Source organism: Myotis davidii, unplaced genomic scaffold, assembly GCF_000327345.1.
Source record: "Myotis davidii unplaced genomic scaffold, ASM32734v1 scaffold452, whole genome shotgun sequence".
Lineage (NCBI taxonomy): Eukaryota > Metazoa > Chordata > Mammalia > Chiroptera > Vespertilionidae > Myotis > Myotis davidii.
Window position 1 is genome coordinate 1,168,312 of NW_006284245.1, and position 16,033 is coordinate 1,184,344.

Genomic DNA, 16,033 nt, shown 5'->3' on the forward strand with positions numbered 1-16,033 from the left:
ATTCTAATCTTCTGAATAATGAATTTTAAGGTCCGACAGCAGTTAATTGCCTGCCTAAAGTCTCCATGCCAAAGTGACGAAGCTGGGATTCAGACCCAAACATTCCCAGACCAGGAGACCTTCCTGTGGCACTGTGCTGGGAGATGTAGCCTCTCCTTAATCTCCCGTCTGCAAAATGAGTGCAGTGAACTGGAGCGATAGTTTTCACAGGGCCGGTGAGAAATGCGCAGAAGGTGATGCAGAATGGCCAAGGCCGGAGGCCTCCCTGGAGTTTGGGGTAGGATTTATTTGAAAAATTTCACAGATAAAAATTTGAAATCCACAGTTACTGATGATCTACTTCTAAGTTCTACAAATGCAAAATCATCTTGTATACGTTCACATTTTTAAATAATTTCACTCTCATGAATCAAGCGATGTCTAGCCATTCAAAAATAGTATAGGTTTTGATTTGCTCTTGTTTTTAAGGATGTGAAATGGGAAATTTAGGAGGTATTATTGCAGACATATTATTTCCAACATGAAAATTATCATAAAAACCATCACTTCTTGAATGCTCACTAAATTGCAGGCATTGTTTCATGAGTTTTGTATCTATTAGTTCATTTAATCCTTATACTTTCCCCATTTTTAGAAATAAGGAAACTAAAGTGTAAAAGCTTAAGTAATTTATCCATCGTCACAGAGCTAAGCAAGCGGCACACTCAGGCTAAACATTCACCCAGGGCCCATTGCGTCATAACCTAAGTATGTTCATTATAAATTATTTGCAGTCAAACGAAAACATATCTGTGGCCTTCACGGTACACAGAAACTCTTTATCTCCACAAACTGCACTTCTAACCGCATAGTCCTCAACACCAGTGATGGGCATTGAATTAATAACCGCATGAATGGCCACCATTCATTGAAAACGCCTGACACACACATGTTGCCATTACATGTGTTCTACAAGATCCACACATCTTGCTTGGTTACCTGGTTGAGATTGACCTTGATATGCACCCGGCAAAGAAGGCAAATTCTGTAAAACTTCCAATATTGCCAAATCTCATGCTGACACAGAGCTGGGTTCAAAACCAATTTAAAATTTACCAATATAGAAATTCTCACAAAGTAGCTATTAACGGATGGGGGCAGGAGAAACCCCACTGTCCTCAAAGGGAAATGCCCAGAGTCAAGAGAAACCCGGCAGGTCTGAGCGAGCCACGTCTTTAATGAGAGGCACCTAGGAAAGGGAGGCCGAGGGGGCCCAGTTCTTCACTCCGCAGACTGCAATCGGGGTTGGCTCCAGCTCTCATCCCGCTGTCCCTGCTTAGAAAAGCCTCTTCTGTTTCCCTCCAGCTGCGGGGCCATGCCCCCTCACTGTCCTGTCTCAGCGAGGCCAGGGTGCTATCTACTCTTTCTGCCCTCATGATGCCTGGGGACACCGGGCGGGTGGCTGGGGTGTGGAGGTGGCGCTGTGGCGGGGAGGGAAGCAGGCACAGTCATAGTCAGTTGTGTTGGGGAACAAGGGCTGTGGTCACAGTTTAACAATTTATTTTTCCCAAGTCCGTTATGGGGTTTGGCGAACGGCCTTCCTTGGGGAGAAGAGAGTGGTCACTCCAGGTGACGGTGACGTGTCCTTGTTTGGAGGAGGACTGTGATATTCCGGGGTCATCTGCCCACATGCCTCGCCTTTTCCCCAGCAGACATTTCCAAGGTAAAGCATTTGTGAGATCTTTGTCACCAGCTGTATGCGCTTTCTGTGGCTTCCACAGGAAATTCCCACAGACCGGGCTGCTTAAAACAACAGAAACTTTATTCGTTCACAGTTCTGGAGGCTGAGTCTGAAATCGGAATGCTGAGAGGGTCCCGTGTCTCTCCTGGCCTGTGGAGGCGCTGGCCATCCTCAGTGTCCCTTCGCCTGTGGCTGCGGAACTCCAACCCCTGCCTCTGCCTTCACGTGGCCCTTTTCTCTTCTCTGCTCTTCACTTCCAAGGGCACTTGTTGGGTTTAGGACCCACCCAATCCAGGATGTTCTCACCTGAAAAGTCTTAATTATATCTGCAAAGACCCTTCCCCCAAGCCAGGTCATACTCACAGCTTCCAGGTGCATGTGCATATCACCTGGGGCGCCACCCCTCAGCCCAGGACACCATATTTTAGTATTTTGGGGGGCATGTTGTTTTAGGGTGCTAGTCAGTCATGTGGGTTCTTGAAAGATTTTTCTCATTCTCAGCCTGCCACCTTCAATGACTTTTGTGTGTGCGCGCAGGGAAGTGTCTTTTCCTTAGTCTGCTGTGCTATTTTAAACTGGTTTTTATTACTGATTTTTAGAAAGAGAAGAAGCAAGAAGGAGAGAGAGAGAAGCATGGATTGGTTGCTTCCCGTATACACCACAACTGGGGATCGAACTCAAAACTAGGGTGCGCACAGGATGACACCCTACTGACTGAGTCACACTGGCCACGGCGTGATGCTCTATTTGATACTTTTGCGAGGTTTTAGTTTATTTTAATGTGCTTCCATCTTTCAACTTACCCCAGCAGCACATTTTAAATCATGAATGACAGTGATGCATGTACCATTAGATCCTCTGTGTCATCATCTAACTTGGTTTGTTAAAGTCCCTTATGAAGGTTAGAATCTACATTATATCATTTCTTTGTAATGAGATCATCATACTTTGCAGAGCAGGTATGAACCCCTCTGCAGATTGAGAATACTCAAATTTCATGTCTTTTCAATTTTTCCAATTAAACTAGTTCTATCCTGACTTGCTAGATCCACAGAAATCTTTCTTTTCAGGCGTCTGAATTGTGTGAGAATATAGAGCGTTTAATCAGTGCAAACAGAAGATATTGCCTTCCATTTGCCACGTAGGAAAAACAGAACTATTTCATCCAGCCACACCTTTTAGCTTATGCTTTTTCTTCCTGCTCTTGATTTCTGTTGCAGCTATAAGCTCCCAACACAGAAAATCCATGCAACATAGTTGGATGTTTTTGTTGGTCGAGATGTTGTACCAGCTTCAACCATGCACAGGCCTGAGGTACCAAAATTATAATTATTTAATTCACTCATATGCCCAACGTTGTTTCCAAGGAGATCTGCAGTGGTGGGGTCCTCAGATCTCTGTCTGGGTCTCTCTCTCTCTTCCTCCTCTCTAAAATAAAAGAAAAATTAAAAAGAAAGAATCTAATATCATGGGATCTCAAAACCCCAAACAACAGGTTGGGTTCTTAATGTCATTCTTCCCAGGAAAATATCTATGGAAATGTAATTATTTCATCCCTAGCAACTAATTGTCCATACCACAGGATGTTGGAGGTAGAGAATTTATATATTCTTAAAATAGGTACTATTGGTCTTCTTTTTAAAAAGATTAGTTACTTATTATTTTACTAGAGGCCTGGTGCACGGATTCATGCACTGGTGGTGTCCCTGGGCCTGGCCTGTGCCCTTTTGCAATCTGGGACCCCTCTGGGGATGTCAGAGAGACAGTTTTGGCCCGATCCCTGCAGGCCAAGCCTAGGGACCCTAGTATGCATATAAGACAGTGGTTCTCAACCTTCCTAATGCTGCGACCCTTTAATACAGTTCCTCATGTTGTGGTGACCCGCAATTTCATTGTTACAAATTGAACATAATTAAAGCATAGTGATTAATCACAAAAACAATATGTAATTATATATGTGTTTTCGGATGGTCTTATGCGACCCCTGTGAAAAGGTCGTTCAACCCCCAAAGGGGTCGCAACCCACAGGTTGAGAACCGCTGATATAAGATCTTCGGTTAATATCTTACTGCCCTTCTCCCCTGCCCCCTTCCCTCTGAGATTCATCAGTCTGATCCATGTTTCCATGACTGTGGTTTCTGCTCCTGCATTGAGTGTCTGCCCCTGGTGGTCAAGGTATGTCATAACTACCTGTCAGCCGGTTGAATGGTTGGTTGGTCAGCCAGTTGCTTAGGCTTTTATATGCCAGTATATCGATTTTCCTTTTTTAAAATAGACTTCATTTTTAACACACTTTTAGGTTTACATAAAAAAGAACATCTGTCCATTCACAGTCTCCCCTACTATTAATATCTTGTATTAATGTGTGGTGCCTTTGTTATAATTTATGACTCAATATTGTTACATTTTTAATAACTGAAGTTCACTGTTTACATTAGGGTTCACTCTGTGCTGTAAAGTTCTCTGGGTTTTGAAAGGTGTGTCTCATGTATTCACCCTTACAGTGTCACAGATACTCTCACTGCTCTAAATTTACACCGTACACCACCCATTTCCTCCTCCCACCCACTCCTCTGACCCCTGACAACCACTGATCTCTTTAATGGCTCCACAGTTAAATGGCTCCATTTCTAAAAGGTCATATGGTGGAATCATGCAGTATAAGCCCTTTAAGACTGGATTCTTTCACACCATATACATTTCGATTCCTCTATGTCCTTGGTGGCTTGGTAGCTCATTTCTTTTTATCACCAGTTACACTCCACTGAATAGAATGGTATGGTGTCTGTTCTGGTATTTTGCCCATTTTTTAATTGGATTGTTTCTTTTGTTATTGGTGAATTTTAACAGTTCTTTGGATATTTTGAAAGCACTTTCTTTATCATATATATCTTTTGCAAATATTTCCCCCCTATTCTGTGGCTTGTCTTTTTATTATTGTAACAGAGTTTTAATTTTAATGAAGTCCAACCTCATTTTTTTCTTTCATGGACTGTATTACTGGGTGTTGTAGCTAAAAGGTTATCATCAAATCCAAGGTCACTTAGATTTTTTTTTCTTCAGTAGTTTTATTGAAATATAATCCACATACAATTCACCTAAAGTGCATGACTCAATGGTTTTTGCTACACTATGTTAATTTTTTAAATTGTGATAAATATATACATAAAATTTGCCTTTAACCATTTAAAAAATATTTTTCCAACACCTTTTACTATGCTCTTTTCTATGAGTTTTGTAGTTTATGTTTAGGTCTAGGATCCATTTTGAGTCAATTTTTATGAAAGGTAAAAGTTGTATTTTTTGTGTGCGGATGTTCAGCTGTTCCAGCATTATTTGTTGAAAAGACTATCCTTTGTCCATTGAATTGACTTTGATCCTTTGTCAAAGATCAGTTGACTATATTACTGTTGGTCTATTTATTCTGTTCCATTGACTTGTCTATTCTTTCACTAATATCATACTATTTTGATTACTCTAGTTTTATAGTAAGGCTTGAGTTTGGGTCATGTCAGTACTCTGGTGCTTTTCAATGTTATGCAGGCTATTGTGGGTCTTTTAACATTCCACATAAACTTTAAAATCAGGTTGTTGATATACATAGAACAACTTCTGGACTTTTATTGGAATTGCATTGATCAAGTTGCATTGACATCTTTACAATACTGAGCCTTCCTATCCTTGGACATGGAGTATTTCTCTATGTATTTAGTTCTTCATTGATTTCTTTTGTAGGTTTTCACATATAGATATTGTACATATTTTTTTGTATTTATACCTGAGCATTTCTCTTTTTTAATGCTAATATAAATGCCAATTGGAAAAATAGAAAAGCAATTGTCTTTTGTATATTAATCTTGTATCCTTCAACCTTGCTATAATTCCTTATTAGGTTCAGGAGTTCTTTGTTGATTGTTTTGTATTTTTTATGAAGACAATGATGTCATCTGTAAACAAAAAACATTTTATTTCATTTGTATATATTTTATTTCCTTTTCTTGTAATACTGAATTAGCTAGGATTACCCAAATGATGCTGAACAGGAGTGATGAGAAGGTACATCATTAAAATGTTCTTAAGATAAAGAGACTTTAAAGCGTTAAAGAGTTTTGCAAAAGGAGTGAAAGAGAGAGAATATGTATCAGATTTGAATTTTGGAAAAACAATTCAAATGCTGGTGAAGATGTACAGTGGAGGTAATGAGATCACCCAGGGGCCTATGGAAGGCTACGCGCTATTGAACTAAGATTGTAACAGTGGAAGTCAACAGAGTGAATGACTTATACAGGTGTTACAATGATACATTAATCTATAGGATTTTGTGATGAAAGAACAAGGGTGTCAAGGATAATGCTGGGATTTTAGGATTGATTGACAGGACAAATATCCATGCTATTACCAAAGATAGAGAATGCAGAAACAGGATCAAGATAAAAGTGATGATAATTAGTTCTCTATTGCGTATGATGTGCCACAGTACATCAGGGCAGAGATTTATAATTGATATTTGAACTAAATGGTTCTAAAGTTCATGTGAGAGGTGAAAACAGAAGTTGAATCTCTGAGGGCCTCTAGAACAGAGATAGAGATAGAGATAGAGTTAAAGATATTAGAAATTGTAAAAGCTAATTATAACCTATTAGTCATTAGATATTAAATTACATAACTTAGAACAAAGGACAGCCCTTAATGAATGTGTATTATACTGAGTCATCCTTAGAAAGTGTTTGGCCTTCTCTAGCGGTCTTCATATTTTAAGCAGCCTCAATTCTGGTGACTCAGTTATGGTAAGAGTTCCATAATTCAATCCTATGATTCATGTTTAAGCAAAATAATTTTTTATGAATAAAATAATGTATAACATCCCAAACTAGTTGCTATCAGATATCAAAGAAGTACCTGATATTGGATTCATGACAAGTTTTCAAGGAAACAAATGTTCTAGAAAAAAGATTTCCCAACTTATTTGAAACAAATTCCATGTTCTCATTAACATATGAAGTTGATTTACAATTCATATATTATTTATCATATATTATTACAATTCATATCTTTGTTTATATGGAAAAATACCAGGTGCAAGGTGGTGCACTGAGCATTCTGTGGGATACAAAGATGAATCAAACACAAACCGTCCTTGAGATACTTATAGACTAGTATGGGAAAATAAGATACAAACTTAGGTAAATATGCAAGGAGTAAGAGTTAAGAATCATAAATTTCAAATAAAATTGAGAAAGCAATCCTACTTACAATAGCATCAAAGACACATAAAATGCTTAAGAATAATTTTAACAAAAGAAATTCAAAGCTTACAGTTTGAAAACTACAAAACTTCATTGAAAGAAATTAAAGATCTAAAAAAAGGGAACCATCCTATATTCATAGATCACAACCGTCATTATGCATTATCAAAAAGACAGTACCCCCCAAATTGATCTACACGTACAACAAAATCTATTAGAATCCCAACTCACTTCTTCTTAGAAATTGACAAGCTGATTCTAAAATCCATATGGAATTGCACGGGACCTAAAATTGCCAAAACAAGTTTGAAAAGGAACAAACTAGAAGAACTCTCACTTCCTGAGTTCAAAATTTACTCCAAGTCAATAGCAGTAAAAACATATTAGAATAGAATTGAAGAGTCCAGAAATAAACCCGTACATGTATGGTCAAAGGATACCAATACTATTCAATGGGGTAAAGAATAGTCTTTTCTCTCCAAGTATGGCTTATTTGTTGCTTTATAAGATAATTATTTCTGAATAAATTTCACTCCAGTCCTTGATTATATGTTCATTGGAGACCACTTAATAATATTATTGTCATTATTATTTGGAAGAACTTGACATAGAGCATTGCACATAGTAGGGGATTGATGAATATTTATGAAAGGAGGAAAATAATCAGGACAAAAGAAAAAGAGGAAGGGAAAGAAGGAGAAAAGAAGAAAAGAAAAGGTGACTTTTTTGCATGTCTCAAAAAATTTGAGCACTATGAGAGATCTCCGGGATAATTCAATTTCCATATTTTATAAGGAACTGAAGAGTCCAAAGAGGTTAGATGAGGTATCCAAAATCACAATGCTTGCTAAGAGCAAAGCTAGTAGCAAATTAGGTCTTCTGATCCCTCTCTCAGGGCCCCTCACACTGCACTGCGATGCTGGTTCACAGTAAAGCAATTTAACTGAGGGAGCCAGTGAAAATATATTTTTCCATGAGACAGAAGATTGCTTTATTTATCCTTAAAATGAATGTTCAATCATGGATTCTAAAATAAAATGTGTAACTTAAAAATAATAGCTAATTGCCCTGGCTGGGTGGTTCACTAAGTTGAGCATTGTCCCCTGCACCAAAAGGTTGCAGATTCGATCTCTGGTTGGGAGACAAATGATCCATGTTTTCTTTTTTCTTCTCTCTTCTTTCTTATTCTCTCTCTTCTCTCTTCTCTCTCTCCCTTCTCTTTCTCTCTCTCTCCTCTCCCCTCACCCCCCAGTAAAACATATCCTCGGGTGAGGATTTATTGAAAAAGCTAATTGAATTTATGGTCCAGTTTATTCTATTTTGTTACTGTGTTTGAGCTAACCACTGAAAAACAAATAAGGAAACCCATTCAGCTAATACCCACAGGTCTGGCTTTGTAGATGTGATGCAGCAGAATTTAGGTGTTAGACTAAAATCAGGGGACTATTTTAATTTTTTCCTTTGATTCATAAATTATTTTCAAATAAGGAGGGTCATATGTGAAATTATCTAGTGGGCCTCCCACATCACTGAAATTCTTTAAAAACAGGAATCTCTGGAGGTGAGTCCCAGCAACTTGTATCTTGACAGACCTTTCAGTTTATTGGGAAGCACCTAAAATTGTGAATTACTACCTTGGTTTACACCCGTCAACAATGTTCACCTAAATTAATGAAGCATTTCCTCCTGTCCCCTTGCTTCCCATCCTACCCCACAAATTATCTACATGGTTGCCAGACAAAAAGTTGTAAACAAAATATGATGTGTTATTACAGTTTCATTCATTCATTCATCAATTATTTATTGAGAGTTCTAGTCCTTCCTGGTACAGCAGTGAATATAAAGGACAAATATTTCTATTCTATACTTAATACATAATGAGCCTTTACCAAGTAATAGGAATATCAACAAAAGCCAATAGGAGAATGGCATTGACATCGAATGCCTTCCCCCTAAAGTCCTCAGTGGTTTCCTGGTGCTTAGACTCCTTTGTATGGTGGACACAGCACTGAGTGGTCTGGGCTTCCTGCGAGGATTTGGTTCTCATCTTGCATCCCACAGTCCAACCACACCAGGCCTATCGGTTTCTTATTTACATTCCTTTTCAAGGTGACCCATCCTCTCCCTGATGAGGGACCCTCTCCCCAACCTGTTTTGCTGCTTTTGGTAACACCTACATGTATTTTAAGATTCAAGAATCATGTGTCACCAAAATTCATGTAAGAAGAAGTAGATGTCTATTAAATAAGTAGAATCAATAATTAAAAGCCTTCCAAAGCAGAAAGCACTAGGTCCTGATGGGTTTGCAATATAGAGACTAAAAAAATATATAAAAGATCAATGAAACCAAGAGCTGGTTCTTGGAAAAGATAAGCAAGATTGATGAACCTTTAGCCAGACTCATCAAGAAACAAAGCGAGAGGATCCAAATAAACAAAATAAAAAAATGAAATGGGTGAAGTACAAATGATCCATAGAAATACAAAGGTCTTTAAGAAAATACCATTAACAACTAGATTCCCACAAACTGGACAATGTGGATGAAATGGACAAATTCCTAGAAAAATACAATATTTCAAAACTGAATCAGGAAGAATTAGAAAACTTGAATAGGCCAATCACAACTGATGAAATTGAAGTAGTAAAAAACCTCCCTGGTTAGATGGCTTCATACTGCCATCTTTTTTAAAAATATTTTTATTGATTTCAGAGAGGAAGGGAGAGAGATAGAGAGGTAGAAACATCAATGATGAGAGAGAATAATTGATCGGCTGCCTCTTGCACACACAACACTGGGGATCAAGCCCACAATCTGGGCATGTTCCCTGACTGGAATCAACCTGTGACTTCCTGGTTCATAGGTCAATGCTCAACCACTGAGCCATAATGGCTGGGCCACTTCCAAGTTCCTTTTACGAGACCAGCATTATCCCATTTTCCAAAACTAGATAAAGACACTACAAAGAAAGAGAATTATAAGTCAATATCCCTGATGAACATAGATGCTAAAATCATCAACAACATATTAGCAAATCCGATCCAACAATACATTAAAAAGATCATACACCATGACCAAGTGGGATTTATTCCAGGGATGCAAGGCTGGTACAATATTCACAAATCAATAAATGTGATACATTACATACACAAATTGGAAGACAAAAATCACATGATCATATCAATTAATGCAGAAAAAGTATTCGACAAAATCCAACACCCTTTTTTGATACAACTTTCAGCAACGTGGGAATAGAGAGATCATACCTCAACATGATAAAGGCCCTATCTGACAAACCTACAGCCAACGTCATACTCAATGGGCAAAAATGAAAACCATTTCCCTTAAGAAGAGGAACAAGACAGGGTTGTCTGCTTTCACCAATCTTATTCAATATAGTACTGGAAGTCCTAGCCACAGCGATCAGACAAGAAGAAATAAAAGGCAGCCAAATTGGGAGGGAAGAAGTAAAACTCTCATTATTCGCAGATGACATGATATTGCAAAGTAGAAAACTCTAAACACTCCAGCAAAAAATGCCTAGATTTAATAAATGTATTCGGCAATGTAGCAGGATACAAAATTAACACACAGATATTGATGACATACCAATAATGAACTCTCAGATAGAGAAACTGAAAAACAATCCCATTTACCATTGCAACAAAAAAATTAAGGTACAGTGGGGCCTTGACTTACGAGTGTCCCGACTAACGAGTTTTTTGAGATACCAGCTGTCTCTCCGCCGATTTTTTGCATTGAGTTGATAGAGTAATTTGAGTTAACGAGCTCCTTTAATGAGCTCGGTCTCTGAACGAATTAAACTCGTAAGTCAAGGCCCCACTGTATTTAGGAATAAATTTAACCAAGGAGGTAAAAGACTTATACTTAGAAAACTACAGGATGTTGAAAGGGAGATCGAGGAACAAGTAGAGAATATACCATGTTTCTGGATTAGTAGAATCAACATCATGAAAATGTCCATACTACCCAAAGCTCCACAAGGTCTTTCTACAAAATCCAGTAATTGCTCTCCTGGCTATTTAACCAAATGATTTGAAAACTCACTTTGTCTGTCTGTAAAAAGCACTGCACATGAATGTCTACAGAAGGTTTATTCATAAGAGCCAAGAATTGGGAGCAAACAAGATAAGTCCTAGCAGTGAAGAGAAAAACAAACGGAGGTGCATCCATTCAATGGAATTTTATTTGACAATAAAATGGATGAGGCATCAAGCCACAATAAACCATGGGGGAACCTTAACTACATATTGCTAATGAAAGGATCCAGTCTAAAACAGCTACACAGGGCATGACTCCAACTACAGGACATTCCAGAAAGGCAAAATTACAGAGACCACAAGCAGCTCCGGGGTTGCCTTAGGTTCAAGAGAAGGGCATGAGGGACGAAGCAGCGGGGAACAGGGGATGTCAGGGGCAGTGAAACCATCCCATATAACACTGTAGTGGTGGACACATGACATTTTTGCATGTACAACACAAGAAGAAAAACCTAAGGTCAATTATCAGCTTTAATGAATAATAATGTATCAAGATTGGTTCAATCAATCGTAACAAATGTACCACACAAATACAAGATGTAAATAATGGGGAAACTTGTGCAGAGGGACAATGGGCATCTGGGAATTCTTTACTTCCTGCTCATCTTTCCTGTAAACTCATAACTGTTCTAAAATAAAATCTATTATAAAAAATTATCCATAGTAAATAGAAAAATTTACTCATAGAAAATTATATAAAATACATACTATACTGGTATATATGTTCACATATTCAGATAAAAATAAAATAGCTATGTACATCTTTCCATGATACCTTTTCAATGTTATGTTGTTATTTTCCCTCTCCTGATATAATGGTTCCACACAGACTGGCTGTTAACGGGAGGTGAGGAAGTGCAGACAGTGATGTTACATTATGCTCATGAGAAATTTGATGGTGAAGGGCAGTAGGGCTGACGTGGGCAGTTGTGGGAGTCTGAAGGTCTAGGAAAGAATTATTTTTAAAGGATGTAATGATTGCCAGCTATGAAAATATATAATTAGTAGCTCACTGAATTTCATCCCTAGTTATTTCACTTTCAATAATTATAAATGGATACTTGACTATATAAAACTGCATAGCGACAGTATCTATCACACTTTCCCAACGAGTTAAAATGTGAGTAGAAGCACATACCAGGTCATTGAGGCTGACCATGATGACATGCTGGTACTCTTCGCCACTTTTACCTTCGATCTCACAATCAGATGACGCGACTGGCAACAGAACGAGGATCAGGGGAGGAATTCCAAAGATATACCTGAAAGAAACTGAAGACAACAGTACATAAGAACGAGCTAGTAAATGTTATGTCACGTGATCTGATTTGATGGTGGCCTTTCAATGAGCCTGGCCACATATTTCTAATCCTTGTAGACATGCATCTCTGGTTTTGGACAGAGTGGGAGGGACTCTGAAACTCAATACCAAGTAACAACCAAAGCAGGACAGACTTTCAGTGTCTGAGTTTCTTTCCTGTTTTAACTGAGGAATTACTGTTTGGGAAAGTGCAGAGCAGTGGTGGGTGCCAGCAGGGTCTCTTTGCTTCTGGAAAACACTCCAGGGTATGAATTCAGTTTATCCAATTTCAACTTATGTTGAACATCCCCACAGGGAAAGGCATCTACAGGTGAACAGGTAATCTAAGGACAGGTGGAAAAGTTACACATTTTTTTGACATTTTATGATCTATGGCATGTGACTGTGTATGGAAACCCGATGGTTGTCCAAGCGTCCAGCAGCTTCCTGAGGTGGCGTCGCAGGTTGATCCCACGCTATGACTCTGTGATTATATTTTTGCTTTTTAGTGATGGTTTACTCTTCCCAGAACTGTGGCAACATTGACATTATATTTCAAGACTCCTTATCTTTTCAGTAGCTTCTAAGTACCTGAACCCCTATTCTCTTCAAACACTGATCAGTTTAGCTTCTTGATATGTTAGAAAAGCCAATAAATAAGTTCACACCCTGTTAACTAATGATTTCTATCTGTTTTTTATAAGCCTTCCTAATTGGGGGCAATTAGCTAATAAAAAAGAATCTATATTAATAAAATATGCTAATTAGACCAGACATCCTTCCAGACAACCTTCCGGATGAAGCCGGGGCTGTGAGGGAAGCTCAGGTCCCAGTGTTGGCAGCTTTGGGGTGGAAGGCCTACTCTTGCATGAATTTCGTGCACCAGGCCTCTAGTTATCTAATAAAAAAGAATGAAATTATAAATGAATCATTTGGGGCAATAGTAATAGACTGAACAGAAAGCCTGTGGCTCCCTGAGGCATAAAAATTTGCTTATATAGGGACTTAATTCTTCATAAGCCTGTCAGAGTATCTCCTCTGCATCTTTCTGGAAACTTTTGGGTTATGTTGACAACATCTTTCTGTGAATTTCCCAAAGGAACTTCCACTGCACTTGCTGAGTGCAAGACATTTCACATGTGTGCCTTCTCTGATTAAGATGACAATATCATCCCTAAGAACACAAGGTAGTGATATCGTGACAAAGACCCAAAGACCTAAATATATCACAAAAGTTTCCAATAACATTGTCCTCCATGCTATCATTGTCCATCATATAAGAATCAGTAGCACTCCCCAGTGAATTATGTGCTATTAATGACCCATATTTTACACATAGAGGCAGTAGGCTGGGCAGCAGATCTGGGAACAAACATGAATCCTCCATGAATCTCATCCTCTTATGTCACTGACTCTTGACAAGGCAAGAGAAACAAAATGAGACATGGCTTCCGTTCATTGCTCTGCCAAGAAATATCTATATACATGACAAGCAACAATTCATTTAGGAGGTGAATAATAAAGATGACACCAGTTACCTTTCACTGAATACCTACCATGTGCCAAGCATTAAGTGTCATATACATACTAGTTCCAAAGACCAAAAGAGTTCTGCAAGTTCATCTTTTTCTGAAATGTAGGTAGTCACTGCCCGGTCTGGATTTTAACCTGGCCTTGCTGCCTCACCAGGATTTGTTCAGAAATGGCCACAATCTTTTGATAACATGCAAGCACACTGGTCTGAATGCAAACCACTTCCAGGTAATAGTTTCCAGCTCTGCAGCTTTCTTCTACTCCTGTTCCTTCATGCTGAAGATTCTCATGCCTGACCAACTAATGATTGACAGGTCCTAGCTTTGTAATCAGACTTATATGCATAGTAGAGAGATGACCTTTTCTCTGTCACCTTGCAGATGCCCATGTTGTGCACGCTGGGAGGAGTAGATGATAAAGGGAAAGTTATAGAGCACAGAACTTGAAATGACCTTTAAGGGAGATAAATGCAATAAAGTATGAAGTACCAGCATGAAAAGAGGCATTTTTACCACTATACACACATGCTATTTCAAAGGACATTGTTTTATATTCTACACAGAGCACCAGCTGTTGTGTCCCCAACTTTCAGTAATTGGTGCTTCCCAATTCCCATCGGCCTATTTATTCATTGAAAGGCATCTATCTGATCAATGCTTTCGAATACGACGGTGGAAAATTCAGTCTTCTTTTGTGTATCATAACTAATTTCAAAATTTAAAACATAATTTGACTAGTCAGTAAAGAGTGTCTTTTGTTGCCACTGTTGTTAAATAATTGGGCCCCAGACAGACGAGGACAAAGCAGTGCATGAGGGTTTGCAGAGTGGAGATGGGGGGTTGTCTTGGTGTGATGTTGAGTTGTTGCCTGAATGAACCACAGAACATCTTTTAAGCGTCACTCCCCTGATTTGTAAAGTGAAAACTTTAGATTAAATGGTCCCTCCATGTCCCTTCCAGTTCTCAAGCACCCGAAATTCTCATACTCTCCCTGGCCATCGAGATGCAGTAACTCTTTAGATCTGAAATCGCCTCCTGGACAATGCTGCAAACACAGCCGGGCCTTCGGACCCACAGCTCCTCATGACATGCACTCTGGTCTGGACTTGAAGTCTTTTCTCCACAACATGGAGACAGTAATATGAATGTTGCCTAGTTTGAGCTTGCTTTTAACCCCGTCCCAGTAGGAAAAGAACTCTTATTTTGTTTCAGAATATACAGATACCCACACTTCCCCCAATCTTGCCATTTTCATTAGGTTACAGAAAAGATAAACCATGAGGAATAATGCAAGGCGAGCTGGGGCTTGTGGAATTTTCTTTAGATCTCCTGAAGGGATTGAAACTGGAGAATTTGTTTTCAGTGGGGAATCTGGTTAAACCAAAATGATGGCTGTCTAAAAAATTCTTGATGGTTTTAATGTAAGCCAAATAATACATTCAATCCTCAGCTACTTAAGTTATGGGGTCAAAGTGAACATAAATAAATTAGTTCCTACACTCCATCCAATTCAATTTTTCATCAGCCTTTAAGACCAATGAGTGTTAATTGACTGTCCATTATGGACATTGCATAGACCTGCTTTCACTGGGACTTTGAAAAAAAATGGTCCAAAGACATTCCGGTTGGACTGGAAGACATGAGTGTATATGGCTTTGCTAGTAATCTGATCAATTGGCACAAGCAAATGGGTGAATAAAGAAAATGTTAATAAAGAGTAGGAAACAGCCATACAGTGTATGGAAATAAGCTTTTAAGGTTACAAAAATGAGTTTGATGATGCTCACATAAAGAAATCTAATAACTGCTATAAGTATATTCAGACTGGAATGTAAATTCTATCCACAAATCCCATGATAAATATTTAGACATTTCTGAAGTCAACCTATGACATTGCATATCATATTTTACAACCATTTAATGAGGCACATATTATATACTAATACTAGAGGCCAGGTGCACAAAAATTTGTGCACTCGGGGTGGGGGGTCCCATAGCCCAGCCTGTGCCCTCTTGCAGTCTGGAACCCCTCGGGGGATGACCACCTGCTGGCTTAGGCCCGGTCCCTGGGGGATTAGGCCTAAGCTGGGAGCCAGACATCCCTCTGGCAGCCTGGGAGCCCTCGGGGGATGTCCACTTGCCAGCAGGGAGCAGGCCTAAGCTGCAGTCGGACATC

General features: G+C 38.9%; 1 protein-coding gene across 2 annotated transcripts in view; it reads right to left on the reverse strand.

Annotated features, from left to right (window-relative positions):
* Nucleotides 1-12,543, reverse strand: part of IL7 (interleukin 7) — a 50,798-nt gene extending 38,255 nt beyond the window's left edge. For both annotated transcript variants that reach the window (XM_015568724.1, XM_015568721.1), the window contains exon 1: nt 12,164-12,543. In XM_015568724.1, the coding sequence (XP_015424210.1) occupies nt 12,164-12,184 (21 nt within the window). In that variant the 5' untranslated portion in view covers nt 12,185-12,543. The remainder of the gene's footprint in view (nt 1-12,163) is intronic.
* Nucleotides 12,544-16,033: the final 3,490 nt, after the last annotated feature.